Source organism: Xiphophorus maculatus, chromosome 8 (assembly GCF_002775205.1).
Source record: "Xiphophorus maculatus strain JP 163 A chromosome 8, X_maculatus-5.0-male, whole genome shotgun sequence".
Lineage (NCBI taxonomy): Eukaryota > Metazoa > Chordata > Actinopteri > Cyprinodontiformes > Poeciliidae > Xiphophorus > Xiphophorus maculatus.
This window is the reverse complement of record NC_036450.1, coordinates 5,618,343-5,641,133: the sequence shown is the minus strand read 5'-3', so window position 1 is coordinate 5,641,133 and position 22,791 is coordinate 5,618,343. Positions and strand designations below refer to the sequence as shown.

Sequence of the window (22,791 nt, the reverse complement as noted above, 5' to 3'; positions counted from 1 at the left end):
AAAACAAAAAACACAACAAGGGTGGGTGGAGGGGCGCTGGACGGCGGGCCAGAGTCCAAAATAACAAAAAACAACCCAACGGAGTGGGCGGAGGCACAGAAAGGGCCAAGAGTCCAAAAACAAACAAAAAACTACCCACAGGGTGGGCGGAGGCAAAGGAGGCGGGAACCACGGAGGTGGTCCAGCGGTTGTCCGTGGCGCTGGAGGCGGGAACCACGGAGGCGGTCCGGCGGTCGTCCGGCGGTCGTCCGTGGCGCTGGAGGCGGGAACCACGGAGGCGGTCCGGTGGCCGTCCGCAGCGCTGGAGGCAGGAACCACGGAGGCGGTCCGGCGGCCGTCCGCGGCGCTGGAAGCGGGAACCACGGAGGCGGTCCGGCGGCCGTCCACGGTGCTGGAGGCGGGAACCACGGAGGCGGGAACCACGGAGGCGGGAACCACGGAGGCGGTCCGGAGGCGGTCCAGAGGCGGTCGCCCGCGGCCCTGGAGGTGGCGACTAGGAGTCCTGGGGGCCACCCACAGTCGGTGACGACGAGCACCCAGAGGCAGGGTCTCGGGAGGAGCACCGAGAGTTGGGGTCTCGGGAGGAACAGAGAGAGTCGGGGTCTCAGGAGGAACAGAGAGGGTCTTGGTCGGAATGCAGAGGGTCTCAGGGGTCGGGGTCTCGGGAGGAACGCACAGGGTCTCGGGAGGAACGCAGAGGGTCTCGGTCTCGTGAGGAACGTAGGGGGTCTCGGTCTCGTGAGGAACACTGGGAGTCTCGGTCGGAACACTGGGAGTCTCGGTCGAAACACTGGGAGTCTCGGTCGGAACACTGGGAGCCTCGGAAGGAACACTGGGAGTCTCGGGAGGAACACTGGGAGTCTCGGGAGGAACACTGGGAGTCTCAGTCTCGGGAGGAACACTGGGAGTCTCGGTCTCTGGTGAGCCGGCTGAAACGGGGTCGGAGGCTGGAACGGGGTCAGAGGCTGGAACGGAGGCTGGAACGGCCTCGGGTGCGCCGGCTGGAACGCCGGCTGAAACGGCCTCGGGTGCGCCAGCTGGAACGCCGGCTGCAACGGCCTGGGGTGCGCCGGCTGCAACGGCCTCGGGTGCGCCGGCTGCAACGGCCTCGGGTGCGCCGACTGCAACGGCTGGTCCCGGGGATGGAGCTGGGTCTGGGCTGGCGGAGAAACTGTGCGGCTTGGGAGGCAGAGTGTTGCCTTTCAAAACAGCAACCGCCGTCAGGCGCTCCCGCTCTGCCTCCTCCTGCAACTCCACCAGCCCCAGGTGTGGAAGTCGCAGGATCCAGGAGTCCAGCATGAGGACCATGCGCGTGGCTATATTCAAGCCGTGACGGGCGGAGTATGGCCTTGCCACCTCCTCGACATAGTCCTTTTTGGTTTTCATTAAACCTGCTGGGTCCATGATGGTAGCAGGAAATAAAAAGCGCGCCTGACCGTACTTTCTGGTCGGGTCCTTCTGTCAAGAAACGGTGCGGCGAGGTGGTGAGGCAGACGCTTGAGACTCGGGTTGAAATGAGAAGATGATGGTTTAATGGTGATAATCCAGAAAGTAACAGTCCAAAAACAAAGTCCACAAAACCTGGCAGCACGACTGAGCGGGGTCCTGGGCTCAACGTCGGTAGCGACAGGATAAACGAGGGACATAAAGACAAACTGGTGCGACAACAACGCAGAACTGACAAGGACCTGACGAGGAACAAGGAACACAGGTGGGGTAAAATACACAGGGAGTAATCACAGAAACGAGACACACTTGGGAACAATCAAGGGGAAGACAGGACAACACAAAGACTCGGGGACACAGAAAACTCTAATTAAATACATAGACAACACAGAACATGACACAAAGCACCTCAAGACACTCAAAGCATATTATTAAAATGTAAATGCAGAGGTAAATAAAATGGATGATATAAAATAAAGGTAAAGCAAATAAATGATAATTAACTATAAAATCCTTCCAACATAATGAAATGAACAAACTTTGGTCTGATTTTTATTAGTGTGTTTCTTCCTCTTAAGCAGTGAAAGTAAATGAAATGTGTTACATGTCTTCTGCTTTAAGTATTTACTTACTGGAGGGTTTTTTGTTTGTGCTGCAGAGCCACAGCTAACAGCTAGCTCCTCAATTCAGCGGCTCTAACGGAGCCTGTGCCGTTTAGCTGCTGTTGCTCCTCCTACACTTTGGACTGAACCATTGTTCTAAGAATGGTGGTGGGGTTCCTTAAAATTAATTCTTGTTCTTTTCTTAGATGAATGGCAAATTTACTTTGTTTTGAAATTATTGCATTTTTATAATGATATTGTTTAAATACAAAGGTTTCTTTCATGATTTATTTGGGGGGACAATTCAAAGATTGCGGGGGTCCGGACCCCCGACCCACCTGGGATTTACGCCCATGTCCATACAGGTCAGCCTGTGTCCAGTTTGAGTGAAAAGAGGTGCAGGTGATCCAGGCTTCAGAGATCAAGCAGCGGCAGCACGAGGCAACATGTAGAGGCACCAGCTGTGTGATTGGTCCACTCTCCTGGTTTTAAATGCATCAACTATAAACCTATCTATAGAAATAAATCTGCTCCATCAGGCCAGTGAAACGCTCAGAGCAACAAACACTCTTGCAATCCAGCTTTGTAAGAAAAAAGAGCATTATTGCAGATCCTTCCTCCCAGGAGTTGTTAGACTTTCTAACCAGAACTGCTCCCAAAAACTCTTACATATGATTATAAATTGCTCTATTCAGCTGCACATTTTTTCAAACTGATTATGATGTTTTTATTAAATGTACAGCATTATTATCCGTCTATTGTAAATGTGTCCTTACTCTACAGCCTCCTATTATTTTTTATTTTTACCTTTTCTTCAATGTTTTATTTTTCCATTTACCTTAAACTTGTTGCTGGTAAACCTGAACTCCCTGCTGTGGAAAAATGAAGGATGTTTCTATTCTGATCTGTTCAATAGGGGACAAATGTTGATTTTTATTACTCATGTAATGGAATTAAAGTGTTAATTACTATTTCAGTTTAGAGAAAATTTAATTTATTGACTTTTTTCCTCTTGTGAAAATGATCAGTTCAGACCTTGGGTTCTACCTCAATGTTCTCATCATGTGATGAATTGTGTGTCTGCAGCTTATCAGGCTGTTTGGTCTCAGAGGAAGGCTGTGCTTCTCTGGCCTCAGCTCTGACCTCCAACCCCTCCCATCTGAAAGAGTTGGACCTGAGCTACAATCATCCAGGAGACTCAGGAGTGAAGCTGCTGTTGGCTGGACTGAAGGATCCACACTGGAGACTGGAAGCTCTCAGGTATGGAGGAACCTGCTGCAGGAGCAGAGAAGGTCTGATAGAGGAGGAAGAGGGAGAAATGTCTTTAGTCAGTCTGCTGGGAAACATTTAGTTTGAAGCTGAATGTTTAATTTGATGATTAAATATTTAGAACTTTCAGGATTAAATAAAATATAAATTACATAAAAAGTGAAAAAAACTATTCATGAGGCAAAGAAAGAAAGTGAGAATTTTAAGTTTCATCCATTTAGTAGTTTGATCTCCACCAGGGGGCGACATCTGGAAAATGATCCAAAGAATGAAAGGAATCAGGAGAGAATGGAAATCCCTTGTTTTCCAGAGGAAATGAAGAATTGCAGTGAATGATGGTGAAAAAGTAGAATTGTGCTCTGTTGACTGTGGTAGAAATGAAAAAACAATAATAAGACCTTTTAGACAGATCCAAGAAAAGACTAATGTGTTTAGGTTTTCAGTAGTTGGGAAAGCTATTGGGATTGTTCAAAAAAGTTTAGGAAAAATTCCCAACGTCTTGGAAAAAGGCAGAGACCCTTCATGTTGGAAAACCAGGGAAATATCCATCCGACCAATCAGATTCCAGATCCACAGCTCTGACGTCACATTTAGGATAAATAATGGAATCGTAATAAGAGAAAGAAAAACATTTTATTGATAAAGTAGAGGGATGATATCAGCCCATCAGATGGTTTAGAAGAGGGAGAGGAAGCATCATGGGACTGCAGAGGTCCTTCACCTGATCCTGGTTGTTGGGACAAGAACTTTGTTACTGAACTTAAGGACATTTTTCATGTTTCTGTACGTAAGTAGATTTAATGGTGGGAACCTTTACTCCACTACATTTTACAGTATCTGTACTTTCTACTTCACTACATTTCTATAAAGCGTTGCGTTACAAGTGTTGAGAAAAAATGATTATTTTTAGTGCTTAATACAGTTAATCTTATGGCATGTGTAAGAGGTATATTGAACACTCTTATTTTGAACAAATTTCTTTATTTTGAACAGCTTTGTGTTAAGGATTCACAATTAAACCAGATGACCAAGCATTCAGACAACAGGGGCCAAATGTAGATCTCTCAATGGGGTCTCCTGCTGTGTTGCCAGAGCACAGGAGGCCATAAAATTAGCATATCCTGCAGGGCAGAATCACTGGAGCTTGGGGGAGAGAAGCCTGTTCTGTTCACAGCAGATCAAAAGCCTGCCAGAAACCAACATCTTGGATGGTGTGAAACTTAATACAACATAGAAGGTTGAAACCACTAACATTTAATTTCTAAGACATTTTTCTAAGTATTAATACCATGTTTTTACTGAAGATTGTATTATCTCATTTTAAAACTAGTAATCTAGCAAATGATGAATGTATTTGAAAATTGTACTATCTGTGACTATATCGGAATCAAATGGAAATTGTTTGAATGAAAATGTTTTGTTTAGTATTAGAAAATTGCTCAGGAATTATACCTCATTTTGTTCTGTTGATTTTATGTGTTATTTTTGGCAGGACTCAGTCTTTTGAGGTGCTGACTGTAGAGGAGCAAAACTGGGGTTTATAAAGATAACCTTTCCTTGAACCAAAATTGCTGGATGCAAGTCTCTTTGAGAATTTATGTAAGGAGAGATAATGGGAGAAACTTCGGATTTCACAGGTATCTGTGAAATCTTATCTCATGCTTCTCTGTACCCAAAATGATCGTAGAACGACAGGGGGTAAGGACGCAGCTGTTGGCTCTTTTGTTTTTACCAGAGAGCAAATGGTCTTTGATCTTTGCCGTAAAATTAGGGGGAATTTCTAAGTTTCTCTGAGTGTCCAAGGTAGCTTCCAGTTGGCCGACAATAGCTACGCCTTAAGTGAATATATTAAAAAGACAAGACACACCTTTAGTATAAGACTTTGTGTATAGGAGAAAAATTCAGAAAGCTGCCACTATTTTGCTTTTTTGCATCAGCTATCTCCAAAGACGCGTCTTTGCCTTTTCTTTGTTTTTTCTTTCTCTATTTTTCCTGTCTCAAGGTAAAAATGTATATGTCTGTCCCTCTGCAGTTCTGTTGTTAATTAATGCGTTGTATGGGATTAAACTCTGTGATTCTGTGACGTCAACGCGCAGTGTTGTTTTCCCTGTGGCTGCACGTCGCCCGCTGAGAGGACCCGGAAGATTAAGGAAGAGAGAGCCAAACGTTTTGTCCAAAGTTAATTTTAAATTATTCTTACTTAATACAAGTTACATCCAAGTCGCTTTGCGCTTTTTGATTTGTTGGTTAGTTTGAAAGTAATCAATGATTCTGGTGCCGCCTTTGCCTCCCTGATATCATGAACTGCTAGCTTTCAAAAATTCACCATCAAATCTGAAAAATATATCGAGGAAAGTTAAGCTGCTAAATGCTGTCTGAGTTTTGGGTGTTAAACTGATTTAGGTTAGAGAAGTTTTATGTAATCTTACCAAGCTTCTAGTTTAAATCGACTGCAATAAATAAAACAATTAAATAGTTGTAAGCAGCTGAACTGGCAGTAACATTGATTACTGCGGTCGGGGCGCATGGAGCGCAGCGTCTCCTGCCATGAATGTCCCAGTAACGTTAAACTCCTCCACATCCTGGTTACTGAATTAATGTGAATAATCTCCATTTCATATTTACATTTACAGTCATATTCAATAAATTAGAATATTGGTTCCCATGAGGCTCGTTTGTCAGGTTTTAAAACAACTTCAGCAGATATTAAACATGTTTTTCATGCTTTCTTACTTTTACTCAAGTAAAAATGTTAATGTGGTTCTTTTACTAGAGAACATTTTTGTCTGTTACTTTGTACTTTTACTTCAGTACATTGTTTGAGTTCTTTCTCCACCTCTGGTGAATAGCCAGTAGGTGGTGCTAGAGTCAGGAGGAGGCAGCCTGGAGAAAAGGCTGTTCCTCCCTGATCTGTTTCCAAGCAGTCAGAGTGTAGAAGTTGAGAGCTGGAGAAGTTTCCTCCTGTTGCTGCAGCAGCAGAGATGTTCTGCTTCATGGACTAAATCAGGTTGGAAAGAGGAGAGATCTTTACTGAGCTGCTGGATAAAAGCTTCTGAAACATTCCAACTCTTTCTGGAAACTAATGAGACATAAAAACAATGGATGTTTTTACCATCCAGACCTTTAGAACCAGTTCAGGTCAATAATTCAGTTGTTTCTGTGGAAGATGAACAGATTTGATGTGAAATGATGAAATTCTTCATTTCTATCTGATGTTCCAGCAGATCTGTAGAAAATGGAGCTGCAGCTCTCAGATATTTCAGTCGTCATGTTTTCTATCAATGAATCCACTGATTAAAGCAGGAATCTCATCTCCATGTTCTCCTCCAGAGGTTCCCAAGGTTTGTTCCTGGAAGCTGCTGCTTGTTCCTCCAATCCAGGCTCCGCCCCCTTTAGAGGAAATCTGTCCATATATGGCGCTAAGAGTCACCTTGATGCTGCAAAGCTTTGTTCAGGGATGAGATGTCAGGATGTTAGTGTCAGTCTGTTCGAGGCTTTAGTTGTTCTCCTCATGAGGAGCTGAAGTCTCTGACAGGAACGTAGAGCTGAACAGGAGAAGAACTTGAAGCTTCTTCTTGGCCTCTGATTGCAACAGCAGGACAATCCAACATTTTAGTCTGGCTTCATCTGGAAATATTTCTTTGACCCTGAATCAGTTTGAAGGCAGGTCAGCTCCTCATCAGAGCTGAGATCTTCTCTGTCCTCCATGCTGGAAATGTACAAGTCCAGCAGCTCCTGATCAGTGACATCAGAGCGTGACATCATCAGTAGAATGATGATGTCATTTCCCTCTCAGAGCAGCTTGGAAATCTGAGAGGAAAGATGCAAACAAAGACTCTCTGGACTGTTGGATCTGCTGGTTCTGGTTCCAGATGCTCCTTGGACACTTTCACAAGCCATTACTGCAGCTGCTGGATTCAGGATGCTGCTTCTTCTTCTTGGTCTCATTGTAAATGTGTGCAGCAGTGCCACCTGGTGGTGTTGGTTGGTAGAGGAAGTGCTGAAAGGTTGGAGGTGTTTGTCAGAGGTGTTTGTCAGAGGTGTGTGATGATGGAAGCCTCTCCCTGGTTTGTGAGTCTGAGCTCAGAGATCAAATCTTTGATTCTTGTTGAACTCTTTGTTGAATGTGATGAAGCTTCTCCTTTTTAATGTTTGTATTTCTGGATATTACAGTGAGGCCACAGCAGGTTTTCAGCAGCAGGGCTGTTTAGTGTTACATTCCTTCATCTGTGTGTGGGAGTGTGGATGGAACAGGTATCCAGGTGTTGTGTCAGAGTTTAGATTGATTGTGATAGGTATTTTTCTTTCGAACCTAAATAAAAGAAAGAACCACAGACAACGTATATGAATTTTATGTAGAGCTTTTGCAAAAGGAGAAGTCTCTGAGAATTCTTCCTCCGAAGAATTCTACAGAGCATTCTGGTCTGCCCTCACAACAGCTCCTGTTTTTATTGTCAAAGAAGAACAGGCAAGGGGGCTATAGAGGCTAAGCCAAAGCTTTAAGCCCCTGAGGTGGTACACCGGGGTAAAGTTGACACGCCGATCACTTATCCGCTGATTGAAATGAGAGCCGTCCTTGATGTTAGTCCAGTTAATCCATTTATTTCCATGACTCGGCAATCATCATCTTATTTCCTTTGTACAACAAGTCATTCCTCTAACATGTTGTCAATAACACCTCTAACATAGTTCCAGCGATCCACACAGCATTAATTCAATAGCATTGCGTCACGTTAATATTGCGTTGCGTTGTGTTGCGGTCAAAAATTGTTTCCCCCTTTCGGGTGGAACACACCTGTCTTCATTAACACCGCATGCTACCTAAATAGACAGCTGACAGATCATGTGACCCAAACCATTTAGAATACAGAAAGGCATAATCTGCTCCTACACACCGGCCCCTAATTGTTATGGCAGGCATACATAACAATTATACAATAACAATAGGAGCAAGTGAATACATATCTGTTGATTTACACCCCTTGTATCAAACAAAGTTTGGTAACAGGTCTTTCAATAATATTGTTCTTTGTCTGCAGTTTTACAGATCACACCATGCCTTTTTTATTTAATGATGTTCCTTGATAAGTGGCTCCACAATCAAACACCACTCTTAACGAACCCTTTTTTGGGTGAAAAACACCATGGTGAGGAATGTACCATACTTTCCCAACTGTACCTTTCAACTGTTGATCTGGTACTTGCTCGGCATAACCTTTTTCAATAACATCCTGGAGGCAACTTGAATATTCCTTATGAAGTCGAGGGTCATTTACGAACCTCCTTCTTAATCCGAGTATCCTCTGCTTGGCTACAGAGTAGCTATTTGGTAGCGTAGCATCTGTGTTCTTAAAGGGTAGTTTCAGACAATATCTCTTATCCTGTAAAATTGAAGAGGATTCCATGATTTCCATAAAACGAATGTCTTCCCTTGACATTTCAGTTTTCTCTGAGGTTTTCTCATTGAAGTCATGGTCATACTGTTTGTTGAGCAGGAACTCCAAGTTGGATACAGAGATCTTGTTTACTAGAGCAGAACGTGGCTTCACTTCAGTACTGCTGTTATTTCCATCTTCATTCAATAGACCATTGATCACCCAGCCCAACACTGTCCTTGTAGCATATGGGCCATCTCCACAGCTGTTGACCACTTCCCAAGGCTCTAGTATCTTGGGAGCGTTGGTTCCTATCAACAAGTCAACATTAGCTTTTATGGTGGGGATTTGAACCTTTGACAAATAAGGCCATCTTTCTATTTCTGCAGCAGTAACAATATTATCTGAAGTAACTGGCATTTGCTTCTGTGTAAGGACTTCTGGCAGAGGATGAAAGTTGTTTCCATTCAACCCTGATACCTCAATGCCAGACAATGAATAAGCAGTAACAACCCTTTCCTGCCCCATTGTTTTTAAGAGAAAGTTAGTCCTTTTCCCTGAAATGTCTAATCTTTGCATAAGATGTTCTGAACAAAATGTAGCTGTACTACCAGGATCTAAAAAAGCGTATGTCTGTATGACATCCACTCCCTTGGTAGATTTTACTTGTACTGGAATAATGGACAGAATACAGCGACTCTTTCCGGCCCCTGTATGTCCACATGTCTGGGGAAGAGATGATGGTTTAACTCCTGTTGGCTCTTTTACCGGTTCAGGTTCAGAATTTGCCTTTGGAATATGCAACACAGTTGGGTGTCGTTGATCACAAATTTCACAGATTAAACGTTTATTACAATCTCTGCTGATGTGACCAGTACACAAGCATCCAAAACAAATCCCTTTGTCCTTCAAAAGACGGATTTTTTCTCTGCGTTTCTTGTTTTTAAACTGTTGGCATTTATCCATAAAGTGAGCACATGAACAACAATGACAGTATGGCCTTTGTGTCTTTGATCCATCTTCAGAGTAATCCACTGATGTTGCTGTGGTAGCAAAACTACTCCCTTTACTTCTGATTCTTGACTGTAGCTTGAAGCTGCTGGAAGACCTCAGGCCAGCTGTATGTTGTGGTGCATACACTTCAATGTCACCAAAAATTGGATCAGACAAGATCCTCACATGTTTCTCCAGAAATACAACCAAATCAATAAAATGAGCTCTGTGGTCGTATGACTCCAAAATATCATGAGCAACAGCCCTCCATCTCTCTCTGAGTTTGTATGGTAGCTTAGAAATGACCATTTTCATGTTACTTGGCATATCCAACTCCTGCATATAATGAAGTTCTTCCATCACATTGCAACATCCTCGTAGAAACAAAGCATAAGCTTGTAGAGCTTTAACGTCCTCTGGTTTTATTGATGGCCAGTTCAGAGCTTTGTTTATATAAGCAGTTACTATTTTGTATTCATTTCCAAAATGTTCCTGCAGAAGACCCTTTGCTACAATGTAGCCACGTTCAGGATCCATATGCTGGCAGCTGCGGACCAGTTCCTTAGGCTGTCCTGCAGTGAACTGCTCCAAATAATACAGACAGTCAGCTTTACTGGCTTTGTTTTCCACTCCTTGTTCAAACGTTTTAATGAAAGCTTTATATTGAAATGGATCTCCTTCAAACACAGGAATGTCTCGTGGTGGTAAAGACAGTAGACGCTGTTGATGCACAAGTGCAGCAGTTATTTCATTTTGCTTATGCATAATAGTGACAACATCTCCATTTTGAACTTGATCAGTTTGATGATTTATCCTTTGTCTGGTTTGATTTCCACAAACAGTTGTTACATCATGTTGCAAAACATGTGATTTTTGTAAGTCCATTTGATCATGTGCATCAAAATACTGCTTGCTCATAGAACTTTTCATTTCAGTCTGTTTTGGTCGCACATCCATTGTTTGCAGTTTGGTTTGTGTTGGTACTGCATTTCTTTGCTGCGTTACTTTACATGCTGCAGGATAGTAATCCTTTGCCATGACATTAAGAGTTTTATCTGATGTCAGTTTCCTTTTTTCCCCTTCAAAATAAGAGTTCATTCCGTCAGTTGGTGCACGGGAAAGACACTGTTCATCAGAAGCCTGCAGAACTGCCAACTTTGCAGTAGACGCAGCTAGCTCAGTTTCTAGCTCAAGCTGTTCCTTTTTCCTTTTTATCAGTTGCTCCTGTTCCTCCAGTGCATGACGTTCCTTCAAGACAGCTATTCTTGCAACCAGTGCAGCTCGCTCTGCTGCAGCTTTTATTTGTGCAGAGGAAGTTGTACTTGACCGATTGCTGGTAACACTTTTGTTGTAATGTTTACTCACATTGGAAACACTATCATTAGGCCTAATATCATCGTTATCCAACCCATGATTAATATCAGCACCACTAATTAAATGACCAGCACTTTCATTTTTAGGTTCATCGTTTTCTTTTGATTTAACCCACCTTTTCACATTTTCAGCAAATTCATCAGTGAACAACATTTTTGCTTTAAACCATATTTCATGTTTTTCTTTCTCCTCAACCGGCAATAAATTCATTAATGAATCATGCATACATCTTATTTCAACACACAAGTCAATGTACCCATCAAGAGACGTTTGAACTTCTGAAACCAAACCATTTTGCATCAACTCTTGTATCTTTTTCTTTAAACTGCTAGCTTTATTTAGCTTAGCCTTTCTACCAGCTTGCAATCGATCTAACCGATCAGCAATTGCTTTAGCAGAAAGTTTAACCACTCGTTTGCCCGTTTGTGTGTCACAACTGCTGGTCAGAAAGTCCTGGTTGTCAGCAGTAGATGGCGCACTAGCACCCGCTGGTAAATCCACGTCCGCTATGCAATCTTCCATAATAAAAGTCCGTCAGTCAATAGATTGCAACCAGTTAATTGATACAAAGTTAATTGTTCCTCCACTTCAGCAACCAATGCATTGGATTTATGCCATTATGTGTGCACACGTTTAGATTTAGATTCAGATGGCCATCTTACTAAGTGTAGCTCTACACATACCTATTCGATGCATGCATTTCAAATCCAGCAACAAGGAAATCCAGGTGTCCTCCTGAACGCCGATCCTGTCCGACGTCACCCCAGGCTGCAGATGAGCTGATGCCAATCAGCTGACGCTCCGTTCCCAACAAACAGGCTCCGTCTGCGTCCCTCGTCGTAGACAAACGCCATCCAAAGTTCCTTTCCCACGATCAGTTCTTGTCATAAACAATTTTTGACTTTTATATAGAGGCTAAGCCAAAGCTTTAAGCCCCTGAGGTGGTACACCGGGGTAAAGTTGACACGCCGATCACTTATCCGCTGATTGAAATGAGAGCCGTCCTTGATGTTAGTCCAGTTAATCCATTTATTTCCATGACTCGGCAATCATCATCTTATTTCCTTTGTACAACAAGTCATTCCTCTAACATGTTGTCAATAACACCTCTAACATAGTTCCAGCGATCCACACAGCATTAATTCAATAGCATTGCGTCACGTTAATATTGCGTTGCGTTGTGTTGCGGTCAAAAATTGTTTCCCCCTTTCGGGTGGAACACACCTGTCTTCATTAACACCGCATGCTACCTAAATAGACAGCTGACAGATCATGTGACCCAAACCATTTAGAATACAGAAAGGCATAATCTGCTCCTACAGGGGCAGTCAGGAAACACAACAGAGGTCGTAAAGCTTCTAACCCAAACATCTAACAACCCAGGTCCAGATGTGATATCTGATCAAAGGTCTGAGCCCGGTTCAAATCTCGGTCAGTACTGTCAAGAAAACAAAATACGACTGCTCACAGGTGGTTACTAAATTAGGAGGTGTTCTTGCAAAAGGGTTTAAGGTCTGAGAAACTTAGTGTTAACTATTTCTCGTAAAGTTGAACAGACAGTAGTGACCTCCAGGTCATTTAAAGAAGAGAACACTTTAAACAGAAAATCACAAAGATCTATAGACTTAATGTGAACTAAAGTAAGAATAAAATGATAATAAATAAAAATCTCTAACATTCCCCCTTTTTATCATTTCATTATGTGCGTAAACCTTATGCAAAAGCTAAGCATAGAAAAGAAAAGAAAAGAACCACTAAATGCAAGATTTTTTTTTTTTTCTAAGCTAAACACAGAAAATACACAATGAATAATTGGAATATAATGCAATAAATGAAAAAAAATAAAAGAAACAGCAAAAAATCTAAAGCAGTTTTCTCATCCTTAACACCACGTGTTTAACATTTTCAGTGTAGGAATCATTCAGCAAATGAATTTTTCTGTTTATTTATTACAGGACTTCATCATTGTTCAGAAAATCGTCAGAAACTTGAAACAAGTCATCTTCAGTTGTCTCATATGATGCCTTTGCCAACTGATAGTTGATAACAGTTGTGTTAATTGTTTTAAACATCATTTTTTGTAGACAAGGAATAATGCAACCCGTAAAAAGGCAGAACAGAACTAAAACAACCAGAAAAGGTGTCACGAGCTTTAACAGCAAATTCCACCATGGTCCAGATGTAAGCCATGAAAGCAAATCAAAAGAGGTTGAGCCGCGTGTTCCACTTTCTACATATTGTTTTAGATCTTCCAGCTCATATAGAGCATCAGAAATAGTTCCTCCAGTACCTTTTTCATCAGGTACAAAAGTACAGCACGTTGGGCCAATGATTTTACAGACCCCTCCCTGAGGGGCCGTGAGGAAATCCAGGACAACACGATTTTGCATAACCATGTTTCTCAGTTCAGTCAGTTCTTTCATGGTGCCATTGGCCAGCTGGTATGTGATGTTGATTAATCGCAGTAATCCGTACCTGTTTATCTCAACGTGGTCCCGAATCTCACCTATTCCAACCCACGGAAACAGGCTTTGCATAAATTTTTCTCCGCCGTTCCAAATCCTGAATTCCCATGGAACTCCAGTATGTGTTGTGAGGCCTCCCCATCTTTTGACCTCCGACATAACTGTTCGTTTGGAGCGGGTGTGTGAATCATCCTGTGCTTTCCTGATGAATGCAATCGGGTTGATCAAAGGAACCACAGCACACAGTCCTCCCCAATTTTTCGGCAAGAACATGTACGCTTCATTCCCGCATATAAAGTACCAATCTGTTAACATCCTTGAGCCATAATCTCCTGGCACTATGGCGCTGCACAGTGTTGTCTCCTGTCTCCTCTTTATCTTATGCGTGATGTTGAAACTCCTCTCCTGAAGCAAGTTGTCACAGTCTGGGTTTTCCTTCCAGCCTTTGCAGTGTGGAGCCATCCTTTGACCCCTGCAGGCTACGCAGGTGATGTAATCCTGTGTCGGTTCGCAGTAGGTGTAAACTCTGTTACACAAGTTCCAGGGCAATGTCCCTAGAAAAACATTTCCATTATTATAAACACAGTTCCCCAGAGATCCTGGTTTAGCTCCTGCTAACGAAATGATCTCTGGTATTTTCCATACAGTTTGTTGAGATGACGAAAAAGGAAGTACATCATCTGCAAGTGAATAATTCAAAAATTGAAACAGTTCTTGCACAGCCTCACCCATCCGGAGGTCAGCTGAATAATCCTTCTCACGTGGTCTGTCTCCCCTTAGGGGCGGGACGCGCCGTGGTCTGGTGCTTAGGACATAGAGACACATCTGTTTGTCGTCTGTAATGTTACCTGGTCGGAGACCTGAGTTGTGTATGGAAACCGGCAGCTGCGCACACACGTAGCAGTTCACAGCATGTCCTTCATAAGCAGTTCTATTCATCAGTTTCCACCACAGGTTGGTACTGTAGTCATGTGGGTGGAACTCAGGCTCACTTCCTTCTCCAAACATCAAACATACAGCAGTCACAGCACAGTAGAAGATCCATCTTGCATATGGAGTCCCCATTACTGCTCGGCGTGCAGAGATGTCAGAACCCCCAAACTAAAAGAGTGAGAATCTTAGCAGTTCTTCGCTGGGTTTGAGACAAACTAATACTAAAAATTAGAATGCCTGTGTAGCCCAGAGGCTAAAAGCCCACCTTCCTCTCTACTCCGAATTAGGGGTCCAACACTCTCTGCCGCTTACAGTGACTAAGATGTATTCAGCTGGGTCTTTCAGCAATCTTTACAGCTGTTGGTGTGGTCATCAGCACTTGGAACGGTCCTTCCCACCGTGGACTCGCCCAGTTCTTTCGTTTGATGACCTTTATGTAGACCCAGTCACCTGGCTCAAGTGAAATGGCTTCCTGTATAGGAGGAGAATCAGAAGGCAGTAAATTCGCACTGGACACTTCCTTCAGTTTAAGAGTCCTGATCATATAATCTGCTAATGTCTGTTCTTCATCAGCTTTTTGTATGTCTGGAGCAAACAGAGGCAATCTGTAAGCTCTCCCATGAATTATTTCAAAAGGTGTTAGACCATCAGCTGTTGAGGTGATTCTCATATAGAGCTTCACCAAGTCTAAGCACTCTGGCCAAGATCGGCCAGTGTCTGCCATGCACTTTCTTAATCTACTTTTCACAGTAGCATTTGTTCTTTCCACCAGCCCTGCACTCTGTGGCCGATAGGCACAGTGATTCTTTAATGTCATTCCCAAGTGTGTAGCCATGTTTTGTATCACTCGGTTTACAAAATGTGGTCCATTGTCACTATAAACAGTCTGTGGGATGCCATGTGTTGGGATGATAGTTTTACAAATAGCCTTAGCTACTGTCAAAGCATCTGCATGCTTTGCTGGAACTATTTCAACCCATTTAGAAAAAGCATCAATCATCACCAGACAATATTTATATGGCCCACTTTGTGAAAGTTCAATAAAATCCATATGCATAGTTTGAAAGGGATAAGATGATTTTGGGAACCTGCCTCGTTTTGGCCTTATGTTTTTATTATGGATTCCATCCCCCCTGTTGACACATGGCAGCGCCCATGTGACACAATTGCTGCTGCTTTAAATAAAGACTTAGGAAGCACTGGTTTGTCATTAACCTCAAAAATGTTCCCGACATTCATTTTTGCACCCTTTTTTTTTTTTATAGTTTGGAAGAATCAAAGTTGTTGCCTGCATTAATGCTTGTTTTAAGAGCAACAAATCTTTTTTCAGCTTCTGGATTCCAAGTTATTTTGTCAGTCATGGCCATTGGGGTGCCATGAATCAAATCCTGTAAAGCCTGTGTTTTTTCAGCATAGTGTGGAATCCAGGCTCTGCAGTAATTGCAAAGTCCGAGAAATGACTTCATTTGCTTCTTAATTTCTGGTTTAGGAACTTCAGAAACTGTCCCTTTTCTTGCTTTTTGTATCTGCTTCCCCTCAGCAGAAAGTGTGTGTCCCAAATAATTTACTACTTCCCTGACCCACTGCAGCTTATCTGTGTTTACTTTGTTCCCTGTCTGACAGAGATGGTGCAGCAGAGCGAGTGAATTTGCTCTGCATGCTTCCTCGCTTTCAGATGCTATCAACAGGTCATTAACATAAATTAAGAGTTGACTTTTTTTTTTTTTTCTCTGGGCAATGTCTAGCTCAGTGGTCAGGATGGCCACAATTCCAACATCCATCTGGACGTTGTGGTTTTTGAGGGGTATAGTTTCGGGGTGGCTGCTCATAGCGACCTCCTCTGCTGCTGTTTTTCCCTCGGCCTCTTGAGGAGCCGCGGAAAAAGACAGAGGTATCTACTTCTCCAAAATCCTCCAGATGAAAAACATCTGATCCTGTTTTTGGTTTTTTAACTACTTTTTCTGCATGACATGCCCACGTCATCAGCTGTGGGACTGAGGCAGCATCATATTCAACTAGGTGTTTTTTTAATCCAGCCCTCAATTTCAGGGCAGAAACTTGACATTAAAGCGTTTTTTAACTGTTGTTGATATACACCCTCTGCTCCTGCGTCTTAATAAGTGATCCCACTGTGAACTTTGAACTCCTTCTCAAACCGCAGACGAAAATCATCTACGTCTTCTCCAATTTTTTTTTTAATTCCTGATAAATGACTGTAATTCGCCCTTTTACAGAAATTTACTCTAACTCTCTCACACAACGGGTCCCATTGTGCTTTAAATGCATCAGAGAGAGCAGGGTTAGCTCCTGGAGGGTATGAAATTGGAACTAACATATTATTATTATTAGTTTCTTTCCCTGTATAATTTCCCCTCACTTTTGCCCAATCTTTTCCTAATGAGGACATGGCTGCTTCTCCTGCTTCCACTCCATTTAGTCTATATGAATGGATTAATCCAGTCATGTCTTCTATCCACTTATCGGGGTCCTCTGATGCAGGTGTTATTCCTTCTACCGCCTTTCTGGCCTCTTTCAAGGTCCAGGGTCTGAAAACATAAATATGTGGCGACTGGGCATCTCTAGGATTAGGATTTGGGACCTGGATCATTGGATATTGTTCTGCCCCTTCAGAACTGTACATAACTCGAGGAGTTCTGTACTTTCTCAGATCATATGAATGTCCCAGACCACTTGAACCTGCATTTTCTTCATTATATAATGGGGGTGGAGAGACTGGACGAGGAGGGTAAATTTTGGTAGGTGTGAGAACTGACACTGGGTCTGTGGTCAGTTTGGTACTTGGGGCGCGTGCTGGAGTGAGAGTTGGAGGAGCTGAGGGTGGTGGGGGCTGCATATTTGGAGGAGGGGTTTGAACTGCACTAAATATGGGCTCATTATCTTCTGGTCTTACAAATAAGATAGTGGCTTCCTCACTGATATTAAAAGGTGCACTCGGCTGTCTATCCACCGAGCTTGGTGACACTGAGACAAGGGCAGACGAATCTGTCGCAGCGGTTGGGGGAGGAGCAGTCGGCCGTACCTGCTCTCCCCGTCCCACCGAGGCATTCCGCCTGTCAATATCTGCTGGCCTTTTGTCTTTAACCTTTTTAATTTGTTCTTTCCGGTCTATGGCTGCTTTTAACCATAATTTAGCACAGCTTAGTTCATCTTCCTTTTTAACCCTTTTTATCCCCTTTTTTCTTGCTACACTACTCTCCAAAATTCCCACAATTGCTTGCCATTGATCAATTTTTAGCTTCCCATCTATTTTATATTTCTTTTTCCATTTTTTTATATGTACAATGCTGCCAGGAAATCTGGACATCATGTACTTTTCATCCCCTTCGGGGCCCTCAACGAGTGAGGAATTACAGGAATTTGTGTTTCCCATTGTTTAAATCACTTGCAGTTGTAGCTTAAAAATACTAGTATCGCGTGCTCTCTCAGAGAAAGTGCTGTAAGTCAGCGCTTAGTGCCTCCTGAAGAACAGGCTTCTACTCGGAGCCGAGCTCCAAGCGGTTCTTCACTTTGGATTCTAATTCCGAAGGCAGAGAGTTTTACTCCCAGAGAGAGAAACACCATTCATTCCTTCATGCACACACAGCAACAAAACAGCAAACAAAACACCAATAGCAGCACAGCAAATAACAAACTTTCTATCTACGTGAGGACTTTCCCTTAAGAGGCGTCCTCTAATTAAGGAAGCTCAAAGAGCCTATCCTTTTGCCTTTAGTTGAAACTCTCTGTCAACTGGGACTCTAACCCTTCATTATTCTTTAGTCAAATTAAAATGTTAATATTTGACAAGGACTCAAACCTATATTTCTTTAGTCAAATTAATATTTGACAAGGACTCAAACCTATATGACTTAAAATTCACCTACGTTTCTGTAGTTTTCGGGTTGTCCAGTCGGATCTCGTCACTCCGCCGTTGGCAGACAAAGTCGGATACGTCGCTTGCCCAGCAAAGAATTTGCTTCCTGGGTTTTCCTTTCCAGGTCCAATTGACTCTGGCCGTGCACGGATTCAACGGGTCTTCCTCTGCCTGACAGCGGGGGAGGTGAGAGATCCCGGGTTTCGGCACCAAATAATGATAGGTATTTTCCTTTCGAACCTAAATAAAAGAAAGAACCACAGACAACGTATATGAATTTTATGTAGAGCTTTTGCAAAAGGAGAAGTCTCTGAGAATTCTTCCTCCGAAGAATTCTACAGAGCATTCTGGTCTGCCCTCACAACAGCTCCTGTTTTTATTGTCAAAGAAGAACAGGCAAGGGGGCAGTCAGGAAACACAACAGAGGTCGTAAAGCTTCTAACCCAAACATCTAACAACCCAGGTCCAGATGTGATATCTGATCAGAGGTCTGAGCCCGGTTCAAATCTCAGACAGTACTGTCAAGAAAACAAAATACGACTGCTCACAGGTGGTTACTAAATTAGGAGGTGTTCTTGCAAAAGGGTTTAAGGTCTGAGAAACTTAGTATTAACTATTTCTCGTAAAGTTGAACAGACAGTAGTGACCTCCAGGTCATTTAAAGAAGAGAACACTTTAAACAGAAAATCACAAAGATCTATAGACTTAATGTGAACTAAAGTAAGAATAAAATGATAATACATAAAAATCTCTAACAGATTGTATTTTAATGCTGATTATTAAATCAGGTTGAGCTTCCAGAAATGTTTCCTTAGTTTCCTGATGTCCTTTTAGGCTTCAGTGAGTTTCTTCAGGTTGTTACTGAGGGATTTCCTTTCTCCTCTCTGTTGGAGCTTTTCCTGTGTTTGGAGAAATGAGTTGTGCTGCAGCAGCACCAACTGTCCTTCCTACATCCACTGCAGTTTGCAATCCAAATGTTGGACTGTTCCTGTCTCAGTGGAGGACAATGTGTGTCTGAGAGACATGTAATGTCCATGTTTGCTGCTGAAAGAGACTGATGGTCTGACCCCCCTCCTCCTTTCAGGGTGGAGCCTGCTGGAGTCCCATTCTTGACACCAGGTCTGAGGAAGTGTAAGTGTGTTTTTCATCTGATTCATGACAACAAAGCAGCTCACATTCAACCATCTTCAAACTGTCACATTACTCATTCAGGAGTCATCATCAAAGTGTCAATAAATGATCAATAACTGCAGCTGGATTGTGTTTGTTCTCTCCATCAGATTCCTGTCAACTCACCATCGACACAAACACAGTGTACAGAAAACTCAAACTGTCTAAAGACAACAGGAAGGTGACATATGAAGAGCTTCAGTCATATCCTGATCATCCAGACAGATTTGATTACTGGTCTCAGCTGCTGTGTAAAACTGGTCTGACTGGTCGCTGTTACTGGGAGGTCGAGTGGAGAGGAGAAGTTTATATATCAGTGAGTTACAGAAGAATCAGGAGGAAAGGATACAGTGGAGACTGTTTGTTTGGATGGAATAATCATTCCTGGAGTCTGAGATGCTCTGTTTATGGTTACTCTGTCTGGCACAATAACAGAGAAACTCGTCTCTCCTCCTCCTCTGTCTCTAACAGAGTAGCAGTGTATGTGGACTGTCCTGCTGGCATTCTGTCCTTCTACAGAGTTTCCTCTGACTCACTGATCCTCCTCCACACCTTCAACACCACATTCACTGAACCTCTTATTCCTGGATTTAGGTTCTGGTGGTACAGTTCTGGTTCCTCAGTGTTTCTGTGCTGAGTTGAGTCTAAAGAGTCTAAAGATTTTCCTCCTGTCAGAGAAACTCTCTCACTGTTGAACAGATAGTTCAGTCTCTACAATCTATTTCTTGGTGAAACAATTCTGATTGAGTCCTTGGAAACTTTTTCTTCTTCCAGTCCTTTAAATATGGAAGCTGGGATTACTCCAGGATTATCCCAGGATTATTCCAGGATCCTCATGTTTTCCTGTCTGTTTCCAGTCAAAGCTTCACACTGAATATCAAGATGTTGTTTCTCTTATTTCTTCCTTTCATTCATCAGATTTCATTGAAATGTTGATCAGTTTTTCTCAATCACTGATCATTTTCTGTTTCTATTGTGTCGTGGAAAAATACTATTTCCAAGCACTGTTCAGGTAAAATTACTCAATCAGGTTTATTCATGAATTGTGCACAAGTCAGAGAGCTCACAGGACAATCAATAATGAAGCAAGTCTGAAACGGAAAGCTCTGCCAGGCAGAGACAACACATGAGTTTTGTACAAAGGGATAAGGGATCCAAAGCATGGGAATCATACTGGTTCCCATGCAGCTGGGGAAAAACAACGTCCAACCTTGTACATGTAACCCAAACAACTTTAACTTGGTGGAAATATACAGAACTTAGAATAAACATATAGCAATACAACTAGCAGGTGTAACCTAACTGTAATTTTTCCACAGCAATCGGCTCCTATTTTTCTCAACATGTCAGATTTGAATATTAAATCTTCCTTTTGTAAATTTGCTGCAGTTTTTCTTCATGTGTTTTAAATAAAACCATTTTTCTTCTGCATTTGGTTCATTTGCTGCTCATTCTGTTCTTTTCCTGTTCAAATTTAAATATTTGCATTAAAAAGATTTTTTCATCAACTCTGCCTTTCAGGAAGTCCTGATTTAAAGTAAAACATTCCCATCCCATGAAGGTCAGAGGTCAATGCTTTGAAGCCTAAAGTGGGAAAATCTTCATATTTTCTGTTTCATTCAGAACTTCTACCTGAAACTCAGAACCTGCAGAACATTTTTCTCTTTGGAGGAAAAATCCCAGGAACTGGAAGATCAGAGCAGAATGAAAACTGATAAGATAAGATAAGATAAGATAAGATAAGATAAGATAAGATAAGATTTATTTGTCATTGTCATCAACAGATTACAACGAGATTGATATTTGCTCGACTCGAGTTAAGATGCAGGTTATGTGTATATACATAATATACAAAGATAAAGAAATAAATAGTACAAAAGGAGAAATAAATTTTAACAAAGTGGTGTCAAGAGCAGAAGTTCTTATGCCTTTGAATTTAGTGCCATGATTGCCATCGGGTAAAAACTGTTTTTTAGGCGATTTGTCCTGGTTTTTATTGCTCTGTATCTCTTGCCTGATGGCAGCAGCTGGAAGAGACCATGGCCAGGGTGTGAAGAGTCATTTGAAATGTCCAAAACTTTCTTGTGGAGCCTGGAAGTGTAAATCTGTTCCATAGTGGGGAGAGGGCAGCCTATGGTTCTCTCTGCTGCCCTAACAACCCTCTGGAGCGCCTTCTTGTCCGCGGATGTGCTGCTGCCGTACCAGACACACAGACCGTACGTGAGCACACTCTCTATGGAGCAGTAATAGAAGGCCTGCAGCAGGTCTGAGGGGAGACGGTTCTTCTTGAGTATTCTCAGAAAGTACAGTCTCTGCTGTGCCTTCTTCAACAGCTCCTTGGTGTTGGTGCTCCAGGTTAGCTTGTCCTCCAACTCCATGCCCAGAAACCTGAACACTGGGACCCTCTCCACACAGGTCCCACTGATGGTGAGAGGCTGGATGTCAGTTTTGTTCTTCCTGAAGTCGATCACCAGCTCCTTTGTTTTGGAGGTGTTGAGGAGCAGGTATTGACTTTGCACCACTCTGACAGCCGCTTCACCTCATCCCTGTACTCCAGTTCCCCCTTCCCGCCTGAGATGAGACCAACAACAGTCGTGTCATCTGCAAACTTTATGATCTTGTTGCTGAGGTGGTTGGAGACACAGTCATGAGTGTAGAGGGTGTAGAGAAGTGGGCTGAGCATGCAACCCTGTGGCGATCCGGTGTTCAGGCTCAGAGCAGTGGAGGTGTGGGGGCCCAGTCTGACCCTCTGGGAGCGACCTGTTAGGAAGTCCAGGATCCAACTGCAGGTGGCTGATGGGAGCCCAAGGTTTGCTAGCTTGGACACCAGACGTTGGGGAAGTATAGTATTAAATGCTGAGCTGAAGTCCACAAAGAGCATTCTGACGTAGCTCCCCTGCTTCTCTAAGTGGGTCAGGGCAGCATGAAGTGCTGTGGATACAGCGTCCTCTGTGGACCTCTTTGCTTTGTAGGCAAATTGGAGAGGGTCCAGCTCAGCAGGCAGGCCAGCGAGGATGTGACTCCGCACCAGTCTCTCGAAGCACTTCATGATGATTGGTGTGAGTGCCACTGAACGGTAGTCGTTCAGGGTGTTGATGTTGGTTATTTGCGGCAGGGGGACAATGGTAGAGGACTTTAGGCAGGGAGGGACAGTGGCTTGAGACAGGGACTGGTTAAAAATCTTTGTGAAGATTCCAGCCAGTTGGCCTGCACAGTCTTTAATCACCCGTCCTGACACACCGTCAGGTCCTGCAGCCTTCCTTGGGTTCACCTTCCTCATCACCTGCCTC

General features: G+C 43.0%; 1 protein-coding gene across 1 annotated transcript in view; it reads left to right on the top strand.

Moving 5' to 3' along the window:
• Positions 1-20,393, top strand: part of LOC111609496 (NACHT, LRR and PYD domains-containing protein 12-like) — a 30,654-nt gene extending 10,261 nt beyond the window's left edge. The window contains exons 7-9 of the mRNA XM_023338245.1: positions 3,135-3,308; positions 19,416-19,462; positions 19,612-20,393. Of these exons, the coding sequence (XP_023194013.1) occupies positions 3,135-3,308; positions 19,416-19,462; positions 19,612-20,138 (748 nt within the window). The 3' untranslated portion in view covers positions 20,139-20,393. The remainder of the gene's footprint in view (positions 1-3,134; positions 3,309-19,415; positions 19,463-19,611) is intronic.
• Positions 20,394-22,791: the final 2,398 nt, after the last annotated feature.